Here is a 16,450-nt window from a genome sequence, read left to right on the forward strand (position 1 = left end):
GTAAACAAAAGTGCTGGAGAAACTCAGCGGGTGCAGCAGCATCTATGCAGCGAAGGAAATAGGCAACGTTTCAGGCCAAAACCCTTCTTCAGACTTTCTCCAGCACTTTTGTCTACCTGTCTATCCAAAATCAGTACCCCGTTCCTGCTTTCTCCCCATATCCCTCGATTCCGTTAACCCTGAGAGCTGCATCCAACTTGGATCCATAATATTTAAACTTCGAAGCTGAAAGGACAGGACTAATAAAAGCAGTCATACCTTTCAAAAGCAGTATGGGTACATTCACCCAAGGGATAGTTACTCAGGGCTATGAGGAAAGTACAGGCTGACTGCATACATAGTACAGGGCCAGTGGGCCAAATGGCCTCGTGCTGCACTGCACGCTTGTTTGACTTCATGTTTGGCAGCTTGGACACTGGCCAAAATTTGGGCAAATGGGAGTACAAACCTCAGAATTGGCTGGCCTCAATGTTTAAAGATAGCAGTTTCTTGCATGCAGCACTGTACACACTAAATTAACAGCTACTTGCGCTGTTATCAGAGTGATAACCCGCAGTTATTTATACTGCCAATACTGTTGGAATCCACCACTTGATTGATGGAGGTTGAATTACAAAGGTCTTCCCCAGGTCAACAGCTCCCTATTAAAAAGCGCTGGGTTTTTTGAGGCCTTTTACATTGCGATTAAAAGTTCCTGTCTGTTCCACGGGGGAGGTGATGTTAAACCTTGGAGTGGAACTTTCAAGCCTCGTGCTTATAACAAACTGGTAACTCTGCTGCCAAATATTCTGTGTAGGAAGGAACTGCAGATGCTGGTTGCAGATGCCATTCGGCCCAACTGAACCATGCTGGCCTTTCGACAGTGCCCACACTCCTTCTGGACTTCATTCAATCTCAGCTGTGGCATGTTTAGTTTAGTTTAGAGATACAGCAGGGAAACAGGCCCTTCGGCCCACCGGGTCCATGCCAACCAGCGATCCCCGCACTTTAACACTATCCTACACGCACTTGGGACAATTTTTACATTTACCAAGCCAATTAACCTACAAACCTGTATGTCTTTGGAGTGTGGGAGGAAACCAAAGATCTTGGGGGAAACCCACGCAGATCAGGGGGAGAACGTACAAACTCCGTACAGACAGCACCCGCGGTCGGGATCGAACCCGGGTCTCCGGCGCTGCATTCGCTGTAAGGCAGCAACTCTACCGCTGCGCCACCGTGAGTCTTGGAAACATGAATCTGGGTGTTACAGGTTTCAGACTCCCATACCTTCTCCCCGATGGCAGGAGTGAAATGACAGCATGACCAGGGTGGTGTGTTTCCGTGATGAAGCTGGCTGCCATTTAGAGGCAGCGCCTCCTGTAGATCCCTTCAATGGTGGGGATGTCAGTATCCTCAATGAACCGGGCAGTGCCCACCACCTTTCATAATCTCCGTCATTTCTGGGGGTTCGAGTTGCCAAACCAGGCCGTGATGCAACCAGTCAATATGCTCACTACCGTACTTCTATAGAGGATATTCTTCGGCATATCAAATCTCTTCAATCTCCTGAGGAAGTTGAGGCATTAATGGACTGACATCAATGAGAGAGAATGAATGGTGATGGGGAGCTTAATTCTGGATGGTCTCAAGTTTCTCGAGTACCGTTGTAACTGGACTTAACAATGATACCCTTGGTTATTGATTGAGAATGGTGGACAAGGACAAGGACAGGGACGCCAGATGGCACAATGGGCTAAGTGTTCGGCTGGCAACCGGAAGGTAGCCAGTTCGAATCCCGCTTGGAGTGCATACTGTCGTTGTGTCCTTGGGCAAGACACTTCACCCACCTTTGCCTGTGTGTGAATGTGTGTGAGTGATTGGTGGTGGTCGGAGGGGCCGTAGGCGCAGATTGACAGCCACGCTTCCGTCAGTCTGCCCCAGGGCAGCTGTGGCTACAGAAGTAGCTTACCACCACCGAGTGTGACTGAGGAGTGAATGAATAATGCGATGTAAAGCGCCTTGAGTATTAGAAAGGCGCTATATAAATCCCATCCATCATTATTATTATTATTACCAACTCTGACCAGCATTAGTTGGTAGCCAAGTCACGATCCGTCCCGCCTAAATTACTCTCTCAGCTCGAAATGCTTCGCCAACCCACGACAGTCCGACCACACGGCCCTAACCCCACAGGGTGGAAACACAGCCTACCCAACAAAGTCGCAGGGACTTACTGTAAGTGAGTGAGTTAAAGCCACTGCCAATTGTTAATGTAATATGAAGTGCATCATCGCTGCAGACCTATCCCCAGATGCATTATAAAATCATTACTGGAAAATACATTAGAATAAAACCAGTCGTTCAACGTTCATAAAATATAATGGATGTCAATAAGGGCAGAGGAAGACGCGCAGAGAGTGATCATTTGGTTGATGGTACATTTCGCCAGTCGGATGCAACTGTGACCATACATTGCGACAGTCCTCACCTCATCATCTCACATCTCAACAGGTGGAAGCACTAAAAACGGCATCAGCGGGCAACTTCACGGCTTTGGAAAGTGATCAGAAGCAATTCTTTAGATGCATGCTCCCAGTAATCTAGGGGTTATTATTGTCATGTGTAACGAGGTACAGCGAACAGCCTTGTTTCACACACTATCCAAACAGATAACACCGGAAATAAATGCAATCAAGTCCACGTCCATAGATGGAATAAAGAGTTTAGTTTATTGTCACATGTACTAAGGTACAATGAAAGTATTTTTGTTGCGTGCTAACCAGTCAGCAGAAAGACAATGATAATAATAATAATAAAGGGATATCCGTAATCCATAATCATTCATTCATGGAGTGAGAGCAAAGATCAATCTCAGAATATCAACGGCAACAAACTTCAGCAGCCAGTACTGGGGGGAAGCTCTGATGATAGACAATAGACAATAGGTGCAGGAGTAGGCCATTCGGCCCTTCGAGCCAGCACTGCCATTCAATGTGATCATGAATGATCATCCCCAATCAGTACCCCGTTCCTGCCTTCTCCCCATATCCCCTGACTCCGCTATTTTTAAGAGCCCTATCTAGCTCTCTCTTGAAAGCATCCAGAGAACCGGCCTCCACCGCCCTCTGAGGCAGTGAATTCCACGGACATATTACCTTACAGAGCTATAGACCTGGGTTCGATCCTGGTCCTGACTGTCAGTACGGAATTCTCTGTGTGACCATGTGGGCTTTCTATGGGTACTCCGTTGCCTCCAAAGACGTACAGGTTTGCAGGTTAATTGGCCTCTGGACATTATAAATTGTCCCTAGTGTGTAGGATAGTGCGGGTGTATCAGAATCGCTGGTCGGTGCGCTTTCCATGCTGTATCTCTAAAACTAATATTATTATATTATACTGCGTGGATGTTTAGTTGGTTAAAATTCCCAGTGGGAGACTAACTGCACTGTAGAGCAGCCCCGTCTGCTCACACAAAGCCATTTGCCATCCTACGCAATGAAACCTTGCAGCCAGCGTCGGGAACCTCATGACCCCCTCCTCTCCTTCAGCCACCTGTTCTACTTAATGACGCATTCGCCAAGGTTAGACGCAGGATTGAATGAATGAAAGACATGGCATGGAAACAGGTCCTTTAGCCCACCGAGTCCACCAGACCATCGATCACCCGCTCACACTAATTCGATGTTATCGCACTTTCTCATCCACTCCTTGCACATAACAGGCAATTTTACAGGGACTGATTAATCCACAACTCCGCACGTCGTTAGGGTACGAGAGGAACCCCACGCGTCCACGGGCAAACTTGGGCAGCACAGCGGTAGAGTTAAGGGCCTGCCCCACTTGCCGATTATCAGTGTCGCCAATATATTTTGAACATTTCAAAATCCAGCGGCACTTGAAAAAACACGGCACATCATACGTCATCACGCCGAAAGTTTTTCAGTGACCTGACATGTCAGTCAATGATGCCGCCAGTCGCCGAAAAAAAGCACCAAGTGGGACAGGCCCTTAACTGCCTTATGGATCCACAGACCCGGTTCGATTCTGACTTCAGGGTGCAGTCTGTATGGAGTTTGTACCTTCTCCCTGTGGCTGCGTGGGTTTTCTCCAGGTGCACTGGCTTCCTCCCACACTCCAAGAACATACAGGTTTGTAGGTTAATTGGCTTTGGTAAATTGTAAATTGTCCCTGGTGCGTAAGATAGTGGCCACTGGTCAGCGCAGACTCAGTGGGCCAAAGGTCCGGTTTCTGCGCTGTATCTCTAAACTAAAGAGACTGAACAAGTGTTTTGTTTTCCTAATTACTCCATCTACAAAGTGATGAAGCAGGTTCACCCCAACACTGACATCTCTTCAGAGGCCAGGAATATCCTGAATACCTTTCCTAATGATACCTGGAAAATGGTCATTATATTCCAATGCCTTTATCTTTGATGTCTCTTTTCAACCAGTGCGTTGAAAGCTCTCCTTTGCAAGAAACACAGCTAAAGACACCTTATTTATCCACTCTGCTATTTCATAAGTGATAGGGACAGAATTAGGCCATTCGGCCCAGCAAGTCTACTCCGCCATTCAATCATGGCTGATCTATCTTTCCCTCTCAACCCCATTCTCCTGCCTTCTTATACATCGGCTGGTAGGTTTAGAAGTTTAGTTTTAGTTTAGAGATACAGCGCGGAAACAGGCCAAATATCTAGACCTTAACTAAGGAAAATAAAAAACGCCCAATGAATGAATGTTCATGGCACGCTCAAAGTGAGCCAAATGTTGGGCTGGTGAGAGCAACAAGCGAGTCACACCGTCACACCTTGTGCGATGTGAGGGTCACGCCACGGACTCTACATCGGGTCTTCGCCTTTCAGCACGGAAGTCCCTGATGCAGACCCTGGGTCAAAGACATTTACAGATCACAATCAATCCAATTGATTAGATTGGAAGGAAGGACTTACCATCGCCCGGTGGGGTCACAACATCGGAGGCCTGGATCGCCTCAGCGAAGAGGGAGAACAAGGAGGGAAGAGACAGAGACTTTAAGACTTTTGCCTCCATCACAGTGAGGAGGTGCCTGGTGAACTCACTGTGGTGGATGTTAATTTGTGTTTATTGTGTGTTTTCATAGCAAAAGGATTTGAGTATAGGAGCAGGGAGGTTCTACTGCAGTTGTACAGGGTCTTGGTGAGACCACACCTGGAGTATTGCGTACAGTTTTGGTCTCCAAATCTGAGGAAGGACATTATTGCCATAGAGGGAGTGCAGAGAAGGTTCACCAGACTGATTCCTGGGATGTCAGGACTGTCTTATGAAGAAAGACTGGATAGACTTGGTTTATACTCTCTAGAATTTAGGAGATTTAGAGGGGATCTTATAGAAACTTACAAAATTCTTAAGGGGTTGGACAGGCTAGATGCAGGAAGATTGCTCCCGATGTTGGGGAAGTCCAGGACAAGGGGTCACAGCTTAAGGATAAGGGGGAAATCTTTTAAAACCGAGATGAGAAGAACTTTTTTCACACAGAGAGTGGTGAATCTCTGGAACTCCCTGCCACAGAGGGTAGTCGAGGCCAGTTCATTGGCTATATTTAAGAGGGAGTTAGATGTGGCCCTTGTGGCTAAGGGGATCAGAGGGTATGGAGAGAAGGCAGGTACGGGATACTGAGTTGGATGATCAGCCATGATCATATCGAATGGCGGTGCAGGCTCGAAGGGCCGAATGGCCTACTCCTGCACCTAATTTCTATGTTTCTATGTTTTGTTGTTTATTATTATATGTATGACTGCAGGCAACGAAATTTCGTTCAGACCGAAAGGTCTGAATGACAAATAAAGGAATCTAATCTAAGAAAGGGGACGTGACGTGGGGGGGGGGGGGGGGGGGGGAGAACAATGGGGACCAGGCGGGTGGGGGGGGGGTAACAAAGGGGGACCTGACGCGGGGGGAATTTGTGGCCCTTTAAGGGCGACTATGTACATACCTTGGGTACGCAAGCAAAGAATTTCGCTGTGACTCGTCACATATGACAATAAAGAATTCAATTCATTCCCAAAGTATTATATCCTCAACTCGGTCAAGCACAAAACAGCGGTCGGAAAAATAAAGTGAGTTGGGAATTTTCTGTTTATAGCAGTCCACAACTGTCTCTCTTTACATACAAGAGAAAGCTTTCAATGCTACTCCAACTAAAAAACCCAATCGAAACAAACTGACACACACAATGCCCTGACTATCTCACTCGGCGAGCCATTGAAAGTGCAACACCAGGAAAAGAATATGCGACGAAACAGCTGCCAAAACAACCAAATGTCCAAGTGCCAAATGGCAAGAGAAATTCACAGCGGGTTCCAAAGAAAATAGCTGTGGAGAAGTTCAGCAACAAATACAAACAAAGACAAAACATGCAGTTAACTGGGAGGTCAGAAATAAGCCCTCAGCATCACATGTGGACACTAAATGCTGGAGTAACTCAGCGGGACAGGCAGCAACTCTGGAGAGAAGGAATGCGTAACGTTTCTGGTCGAGACCCTTCTTCAGACTTTCTTCCCTCAGTATCACACGTGCCAGACCCAATTCTCAAAGACTTAACATGAGGACTTTTGAGAGCACTATGACATATCTCACACAGCTTCTCAATTAACCAAAATGCAATGATTAACAATGACGGCCTTATTAACTTCAGGTCTTCCTGAGTTGGTGATGCTGCCGACAGGCCCTTCGTTCAACCACAACACATCCAGGCCTGGATAGAGTGGATGTTGGAGAGGGTGTTTCCACTAGTGGGAGAGTCTAGGACCAGAGGTCACAGCCTCAAAATTAAAGGACATTTCTTTAGGAAGGTGAAGAGGAATTTCTTTAGTCAGAGGGTGGTGAATCTGTGGAATTCTTTGCCACAGAGGAGACCGGAGCACCAGGGGGAAATCCACGCGGTGACAGGGAGAACGTGCAAGCTCCACATGGACAGCACCCGAGGTCAGGATCGAACTCTGACCCGTGTCAGGTCTCTGGCTCTGCGAAACAGCAGCTCTACCCGCTGCGCCACAGCGTCGCTGGTCGGGCTGTGGCATCCACATCTCGTCAGGAATAAACAATGGTTCTCATTCACTACAGCACAGCCAGAGGCCATGTGGCCTAGACATCTGTACCAGTAGTTACACTCTACAGGAGCCTCAGCACTTTGCTTCATCTCACCCTCTGCACAGAGCTAGCTGCCCAAGTCCCAGGTGAAACACAGGCAAAGAACAAACAATGCCTGCAGCTAATTAGTATCCAGCACCCTCCCACACACACCCATAATGGGACAAGTGAAACATGCATCGAGCAAAGCTGTAATCACAGCCAACAAAACGTAACCAGCAACTTCCCACCCACATTTACAGAGAGCGGCCCTAGAAATTGTTGCGAAACCTCAAAGCCAATGTGGTTGCAATGAGGTTTAAAGGTGATAATTCTCAGCTCATCCAGCAATCTTCGCCCATGTCTAGGAAGGAACTGCAGATGCTGGTTTAAATGGAAGATAGACACAAAAAGCTGGAGTAACTCAGTGGGATAGGCAGCATCTCTGGAGAAAAGGAACAGGTGAGAATGTCCTTCCTCAAATTAGGGGACCAAAACTGCACACAATACTCCAGGTGTGGTCTCACTAGGGCTCTGTACAGCTGCAGAAGGACCTCTTTGCTCCTATATTCAATTCCTCTTGTTATAAAGGCCAACATGCCATTCGCTTTCTTCACTGCCTGCTGTACCTGCATGCTTACTTTCATAGACTGATGTACAAGGACCCCCAGATCCCATTGTACTTCCCCTTTTCCCAACTTGACGCCATTTAGATAGTAATCTGCCTTCCTGTTTTTGCTACCAAAGTGGATAACCTCACATTTATCCGCATTAAACTTCACCTGCCATGCATCTGCCCACTCCCCCAACCTGTCCAAGTCACCCTGCATTCTCATAGCATCCTCCTCACAGCTCACACTGCCACCCAGCTTTGTGTCATCTGCAAATTTGCTAATGTTACTTTGAATCCCTTCATCTAAAGTTTCGGGTCGAGACCCTTCTTCAGTAATATTTGCATTTTAGTTCAGTTTAGTTTATTGTCACAAGTACCAAGGTCCAGTGAAAAGTTTTGTTGCGTGCTAACCAGTCAGCGGAAAGACAATACATGGTTACAATCGAGCCATTTACAGTGTACAGATATATGATAAGGGAATAACGTTTAGTGCAAGGTAAAGTCAGATCATCCGAGGGTCACCAATGAGGTAGATAGTAGTTCAGGACAGCTCTCTAGTTGTGGTAGGATGATTCAGTTGCCTGTTCACAGCTGGGAAGAAACTGCCCCAGAATCTGGAGGTGTACGTTTTCACACTTCTGTACCTTTTGCCTGATGGGAGATGGGACAAGAGGGGGTGGCCAGGGTGTGACTTGCCCTTGATTATGCTGCTGGCCTTGCCGAGGCAGCGCGGGGTGTGAGTGGCAGCGTGCAAGAACAAAGGCTCATTTGCTTAACTATCGTACCATGCAGAGAAAAACACACCGAGGTGGCCAAGTGTTAGTTACAAGCCGGTTCACGCCAATTCCACTGATTCACCACAGACGCAGCATATCTGAAGCTCCCCAGCATCAAGAACTCCAATAACAGTACAGACTGTGAGGAGGGGGGGGGAGGGGAGGGGGGAGAAAGATATTTCCTTGCAAGAGATTTGGATTTCACAAATAAAAAATTGTGAATCATAAACTGGGCAGCACGATGGCGCAGCAGTAGAGTTGCTGCCTCACAGCGCCAGAGACCCGGGTTCGATCCCGACTACGGGTGCTGCCTACACGGAGTTTGTACGTGCTCCCCGTGGGTTGTCTCTGACTGCAGTGCTCCGGTTTCCTCCCACACTCCAAAGACGTGCAGGTTTGTCGGCTAATATGCTTGTGAAAATTGTAAATTGTCACTTGTGTGTGGGGATCACTGGTCGGCGCTGACACGGTGGGCCGAAGGGCCTTGTTTCCATGCTGGATTTCTAAACTAAACCACAGAAGGATTGCAGGACGCTATCTGCAAGAGTGAACAGTTAGTTCCCCTTTACTGCCCTTTCTATTCACTCATCCGGTTCCCCTTTCGAATGGCACGGTTTAAATCTGTCTTCACTACTCCACCGTCAATAGATTCTGCATCCTCGGCACTCATTCTATGAAAACATCTTTTCCTTCATGTTGTGCCAGGATTCCTTCCCTTCCCCTCCCCCCCCTCCCAATGATCAAAGCTCCTTGAAGAGTTCCTTCCTTGAAGTGCATGACCAGGCACCTCAGCACTGATTCTCAGAATAACCAATTCTCACTAGTAACTTCCCCCACTGACATTTCGGGTCGGGATCTTTCTAGTCAGCCCTGCCTGCATCCAGTCTGAAGAACGAGCCTGACCCAAAAAAGTCACCCATTCTTTTTCTCCAGAGAGGCTGCCTGGCCCGCTGAGTTATGGGCCTGTCCCACACAGACGACTGCCAGGGACTAATTTTAATGGGATTCACCTGGGGGCAACCGACAACAGCAAAAATTATAACCACTGTCACCGAAAATTTTAAGTGGGACAGGCCCATATCTCCAGCACTGCGCCTGTCTTCTGTGTTCAGTTAACGTTGCCTCTGTTGCACAGTGGCGCGGCGGGTGGAGCAGCTGACTCACAGCGCCAGAGACCCGGGTTTGATCCAGCCCTCTTTAATGCTACTATCGTAGCTGCCTCCACCATCGACCTTGGCTGTGTATTCCAGGTAGCAACCACTGTGAAAAACATTTGAACCTCTCCTTTCAACTTTCCCCCCTCACCTTAAAGGTATGGCCTCTGGTCTTTCACTATTCTATGCTTGGAAAAAAGGTTCTGACTGACTCCGCTATCTGTGCCTCAATATTATACACCTCGATCAGGTCTCGTCTCAACTTCTGATGATCACAAGGAAACAATCCAAGTCTGTCCAAACCCCTCTCCTAGTAGCTCATACCCCTAATAATAGAAACATAGAAAATAGGTGCAGGAGTAGGCCATTCGGCCCTTCGAGCCTGCACCGCCATTCAATATGATCATGGCTGATCATCCAACTCAGTATCCTGTACCTGCCTTCTCTCCATACCTCCTGATCCCTTTAGCCACAAGGGTCACATCTAACTCCCTCTTAAATATAGCCAATGAACTGGCCTCAACTACCTTCTGTGGCAGAGAATTCCACAGATTCACCACTCTCTGTGTGAAAAATGTTTTTCTCATCTCGGTCCTAAAAGACTTTCCCCTTATCCTTAAACTGTGACCCCTTGTTCTGGACTTCCCCAACATCGGGAACAATCTTCCTGCATCTAGCCTGTCCTATCTAATCCAACCGGCATTCTGCTAAACTTTTTGCACCCTTTGCTTGTAGAAACAAGATGCTGGTTTATACACAAGGGCACAAAATGACACCTATCCATGTTCTCCAGAGATCCTCCCTTACCTGCTGAGCTACTCCAGCACTTCTTCTGCACCCTGTTTAAGAAGGAACTGCAGATGCTGGAAAATCGAAGGTGGACAAAAATGCTGGAGAAACTCAGCGGGAGCAACAGCATCTATGGAGCGAAGGAAATAGGCAACGTTTCGGGCCGAAACGTTGCCTATTTCCTTTGCTCCATAGATGCTGCTGCTCCCGCTGAGATTCTCCAGCATTTTTGTCTACCTTCTTCTGCACCCTTTCGTTTCCTGCTGAAATCCAGTCACGTTGTGTAATTCTGCACTGCTTCATAAGTTCATAGGCTCTAGGGGCAGAATTAGGCCTTTTTGGCCCATCAAGTCTACTCCAACATTCAGTGTTCAAAAGGGAACTGCAGATGCTGGAATATCGAAGGTACACAAAATTGCTGGGGAAACTCAGCGGGTGCAGCAGCATCTATGGAGCGAAGGAAATAGGCGACGTTTCGGGCCGAAACCCTTCTTCAGACTCCAACATTCAATCATGGCTGATCTATCTTTCCCTCCCAACCCCATTATCCTGCCTTAGCCCCCCCGACACCCGTACTAATAACTGGTTGAAGGAACGGTTAATTTATCAGCTGGAGTTCAGAAAGATTGGGTGACAAGATCGGAAAATTCGACTGTGTGTCATTTGGGCAGAGTGCTCTCGAAACCACGCACAAAGCAACAGCTAAACTCTTTGCCAGTGGCAAATGAAATAAATACTCTCCACTCTTGATAGCAAAACAATTCACGATCAAACAGGCCAGCCGGCCATGCAGGCTGTTGGAACAGCTGAGAGGAATTACTTTTCCACTTTATTTCCATTCACTCTACGCAAACCACTGTGTCGTCAATACTGTGCAGCATGGAATTTACTCCCAAGGCCAACCTTGTGTTGCTCAGGCAGAGAGCTCTGCCCTTTCGGGTACAAACTGCATGTACAGTTGTGTTTGTGGACAACCAGAAACATGGCAATCCCAACTAGAGTCACATAGAGTCACAAAGCACAGAAACAGGCCATTCGGCCCACCGTGTCCACCCTGCCCATTGTACCTATCTGCACTAATCTCATTTACCAACATTAGACCAGCAGTCTCCTATGTCTTGCCAATCCAAGTGCTTCACGAGATGCCTCTTTAATGTTTTAAGAACATTTACCTCCTACATACCCCCTTATATTCTCTGCCTCAGAGGGCGGTGGAGGCAGGTTCTCTGGAGGCTTTCAAGAGAGAGCTAGATAGGGCTCTTAAAAATAGCGGATATGGGGAGAAGGCAGGAGCGGGGTACTGATTGGGGATGATCAGCCATGATCACATTGAATGGTGGTGCTGGTTCGAAGGGCCGAATGGCCTACTCCTGCACCTATTGTCTATTAAATCTGTGGAATTCATTGCCCCAGGCTGTAGAGGCCAGAGTTAGTGGATATTTTTAAGGCAGAGATGATAGATTCTTGATTAGTGCGGGTGTCAGGAGCTATGGGGAGAAGGCAGGAGAATGGGGTGAGAGGAAAAGATAGATCAGCCATGATTGATTGGCAGGGTAGGCTTGATGGGCCGAATGGCCTAATTCTGCTCCTATCACTTATGAAAGGTGTTAAATAGATTAAAATAACATGGATAGATATTTGAAAGGTAAATATATCTAATATTATGGGTGAACAGTAACATTTGCAAAAATGGGGATTGAGCAGATGAGTAGAATGAATTGAGATGCTATTTGAAAGAGATAGCACAAACATGATGGACCAAACGACCTCCACCACTGTGAGATTCTCTGTGAGAATTGAAGCAGAAATCAGCGACCACAGACATCCTTTCGTTTGCAAGATCTCTCGAACCGCGTTCTCAATATGGTGCAGTGTTTAAAATAAAAAAAGACTCCACTCATAACACAAACGGTCATGTGTGTCGCCGAGGGCAGGATTCTTCTCCTCCCAGCTGATGCTAAACAGAGAGGGTTATCTGCTTCATCAAAGCAAACGGACGAGCGTGACCACGTCGAAGGAAAACAATTTGCGTTGAAATAGCATCGTGTGTAACATCTGGTACTCATAAAGCATCATCCAGTTAAAAAAAAGACACAAAATGCTGGAGTAACTCAGCGGGACAGGCAGCATCTCTGGAGAGAAGCAATGGGTGCCGTTTCGAGTCGAGACCCTTCTTCAGACTGAGAGTCAGGAGAGAAGGAAACTAGATATATGGAAGGGTACACAGAGCATGTGAGATGTGAAAAGGATGGATCAAAGCAGAGCATGCTCAAGGAAATGTGCAATGGTTCATTGTTGCACCCTCATCTCCGTATCCTGCCTTATCTCTCGTTTCCCTCTCCCCTGGCTCCCAGCGTGAAAAGGGTCTCGACTCGAAACGTCACCATTCATTCTTTACATCCACAAGATGCTGGAGTAACTCAGCGGGACATGCAGCATCTCTGGAGAGAGAGAGATAGAGAGAAAAAAAAAGAATGAATGGGTTTAAGAGGAAACTGCAGATGCTGGAAAATCGAAGGTAGACAAAAATGCTGTAGAAACTCAGCGGGTGCAGCAGCATCTGTGGAGCGAAGGAAATATGAGTTTCTCCAGCATTTTTGTCTGCCTTCGATTTTCCAGCATCTGCAGTTTCTTTTTAACCCCATTCGTTCTCTCTCTCTCTCTCTCTCTCTCTCTCTCTCTCTCTCTCGAAATGCTGCCTGTCCCGCTGAGTTACTCCAGCATTTTGTGTCTATCTTCGGTGTATATCAGCATCTGCAGTTCCTTCCTACACAGAAGGGAAAAAAAGACCCATGTTATAAAATGGGCCATTTTGCAATGCAAGAAAATTAGCAGCCACACACAGTTGCCCATGGCAGTTCCTCAGGCACCAAGTTGGTTACTAGGGACAGCGTTGTACCTAGATGTCAGCAGAAAAACATTCCTGCTCTTTTCTGACGCCTGGTGCGATCTTCATATGGTGTTAAAAAACAACGAACCAACCACAGAGTCACTGGACAGAAACCGTGACAAGGGCGCTCACCAGAACTCACAAGCTCCAGCGCGCACACACGCAGCAACTGGGGCGGACAGACTGACAGACACAAAATACTGGAGCAACTCAGCGGGACAGGCAGCATCTCTGGAAGGAATGGGTGGCCGCAGTGACTGAGATCACCCTCCTCCCTCTTGAAGGAATGCTGTCTCTCCCGCTGAGTTACTCCATCATTTTGTGTCTATCTTTGGGACGGAGAGACTGCCAAGTTTTAATTTAACTTAATAAATCATTGAATGGAAACAAATGTATTTCACCCCCCAGAAATAATCGAATCGATTGGCAACTTTTGGGCACATATTGTGTGATCATTTGTACAACTACCTCCAATTAAAAAAAAACGTTCTGCCATTCAAGGGTTGATATTATCAATAATTAATAACTTTGTGCCCTCAAATATTCAAACTCCTGTCGAAATTCTGACTGGAGACTTTTTTTTCGGTCTGGACTCAGTTCACTGCCAGTCTAGCTTGAAACTAACACCTGGTTCCATACGGAAGTGTTTTCTCCCACAGCCCAATAACAATGACCGTTTAGCGGCACCTCCTCTTCCGAACAGAACAACAATGCTACAGGTCTTTCGTGTGACCTGCTGGATCACAACGACGGTAACAACACAGCGATGCCCCCCCTCTTCTCCCTCCCTGTCCCTCTCTCTCTGTGTCGGCTACCGTGAGTTACACACAGGGGAAACACATCCACATTGTCCTCCAGAAAAAAAAACACCAAGAAAAAAAAACGCGGCACACAAACAGGAAGGAGGCCAGGCTGCACATACCGCGACCTGTCACCCTCCACCGCACCGCAGCAGCTCCTTCCCACACACACACACACACACAGTGAACGTTGCATTTCCGGGGTCCACGAAACACCACTCTAACCTGGGGCAGACTGCTAACCCCGCTCCCTCTCACCTCACTCCGGGTAGCCCCGGCCGCAGGGAAGGTGCTCTCTCGGCTGAGAGCACCCTCCTCCCATTTGAAAACGCCAATAAAGTTTAAAGCGCCCTTTGCAAAGGAGGAGGGAGGGAAGGGAGGGGAGGGGAGGAGGAGGGGGGGACGACGACTCTCCGTCCCTGCTTACCTTCCCTCGCTTTGAGCAGCACCGTGTTGGCTACGATGTTCTCTAACTCCATTAGAGGTGGCGGCGGTTTCGGCTGGGGTTGAAGGGAGGGGGGGTGGGGGCGCGTTCTTGCTGCTGGTGATGGTGGGTGAGGGGTATCTGAAGCGGCTGCCCGGTTGCCCCGCGGGTTGTGTGTGGAGGGAGAGGAGGAGGGGGGGGTGGTGGTGGGTATATCAGGCTTGTCTGTGCAGGTTCCCTGTCGCTGTGTGTCCGGGCTGCGCTGAGCTGCGGGGATTCCCTCCTGTCCGGATACAATGTATCCGTCACTGACAGCGCCGCGTTCCAATTGGAATTCCCCCCCCGGGCATTCGATACACCGCGTTCCAAAGGCGCCCGCGCGCTCCACACCGGGGGGCGGGGCGTCCACCGCCGGGGGGCGGGGCCGGCCTGCCATGACGTCACCCCGTGCGTCATTCCCACCCACGCCCGCCCTGCCGCACAGACCCCCGGGAGTTGTAGTCCTGCCTGTGTATTGCATGCAAGGGACTTTATATTTGTCATTTGTCTCAGTTAAAACCATGAAATTCCGACTTGCAGCAGCACAGCAGAATATGTAAACCTAGAGCAGGAAATAACTGAAGATGCTGGTGTCAGGGTTTACTGGGTGAAGGCAGGAGAAGAGGGTTAGGAGGGAGAGATAGATCTGCCATGGTTGAATGGCAGAGCAGGCTTGATGGGCCGAATGGCCTAATTCTGCTCCTATACCTTATGATCTTTACATCAAATATCAAGTCAAGTCAAGTTTATTCGTCACATACACATACGAGATGTGCAGTGAAATGAAAAGTGGCAATGCACGCGGACTTTGTGCAAAAAGACAAACAACCAAACAAACAAACAAACTATAAACACAATCACATATTCTTTTACATTTTAAATATTGTGGGCGGAAGGAAAAACGTTCAGTAAAGTTAGTCCCTGGTGAGATAGGAGTTTACAGTCCGAATGGCCTCTGAACAAAATGCTGGAGAAACTCAGCAGGACATACCAGACTGCACCTACTCTGTGTGAAAAAATTCCCCTTCAAATAGACAAATAGACACATGCCAGCCAAATCTCTCATATGTCACCTTAAATGGCTTCCTTGTGTCTTAGACATCTCCACTATATCACAGTATGCAAACTGGCTATTCGGCCCAGATTGCCCATTCCGACCAACGTCCCATCTACACTAGTCTCCCTTTCCTGCGTTTGGGAAAATTATTTTCACAATTCATGATCGTGGCTGATCAGCATATAAAACAAGGAGGTCGTTGAGACAGGTAATATAACAACATTATTATAACAATATAACAAAGACAAGTGGACAAGGATAGGAAAGATTTAGAGGGATATCGGCCAAATGCAGGGAGGTGGGCCTAGTGTAAATGGGGCATCTTGATTTATCATGGGCAAGTTGGGCCAAAGGGCCTGTTTCCGTGATGTATGATTTTATGGCCTCATGTAAACCTCTATCGGGTCACTCTTCAGCCTCCCATGTTTAAAGGGCAACAACCCAGCCTAGAGTCTCCCCCCCATGATCTAATCCAGGCAACATTCTGGTGATTCTCCTCTGCACCCTCTCCAGCACAGACGTATGGACTCATCTAGCGACAGTACTCCCAGTTATCGATTATCACAAGAACAATATGAAAATAATAAACCACACTTGGAAGCAGGCAGATCCGAGGTAAAGCTACCACTAAAAGAAATACATTGTATCAGACATTGGTGAGGCTACATTTAGAGTGTTGTGTTCAGCTTAGCCATGTTATCGGTAAGATGTTGTCAAGCTTGAAAGAGTGCCGACAAGACCTACGAGGACATTGCCAGGACTCGTGGGCCTTTCGGGAGAAGCGGAGCAGGCTTGGACATTATTCCTTGGAGCACAGGAG

General features: G+C 47.7%; 1 protein-coding gene across 1 annotated transcript in view; it reads right to left on the bottom strand.

Annotated features, from left to right (window-relative positions):
- The window catches only part of LOC116967244 (G protein-coupled receptor kinase 5-like), an 88,013-nt gene extending 73,070 nt beyond the window's left edge, over positions 1-14,943 (bottom strand). The window contains exon 1 of the mRNA XM_033013701.1: positions 14,538-14,943. Within this exon, the coding sequence (XP_032869592.1) occupies positions 14,538-14,589 (52 nt within the window). The 5' untranslated portion in view covers positions 14,590-14,943. The remainder of the gene's footprint in view (positions 1-14,537) is intronic.
- Positions 14,944-16,450: the final 1,507 nt, after the last annotated feature.

Source organism: Amblyraja radiata, chromosome 39 (assembly GCF_010909765.2).
Source record: "Amblyraja radiata isolate CabotCenter1 chromosome 39, sAmbRad1.1.pri, whole genome shotgun sequence".
Taxonomy (NCBI): domain Eukaryota; kingdom Metazoa; phylum Chordata; class Chondrichthyes; order Rajiformes; family Rajidae; genus Amblyraja; species Amblyraja radiata.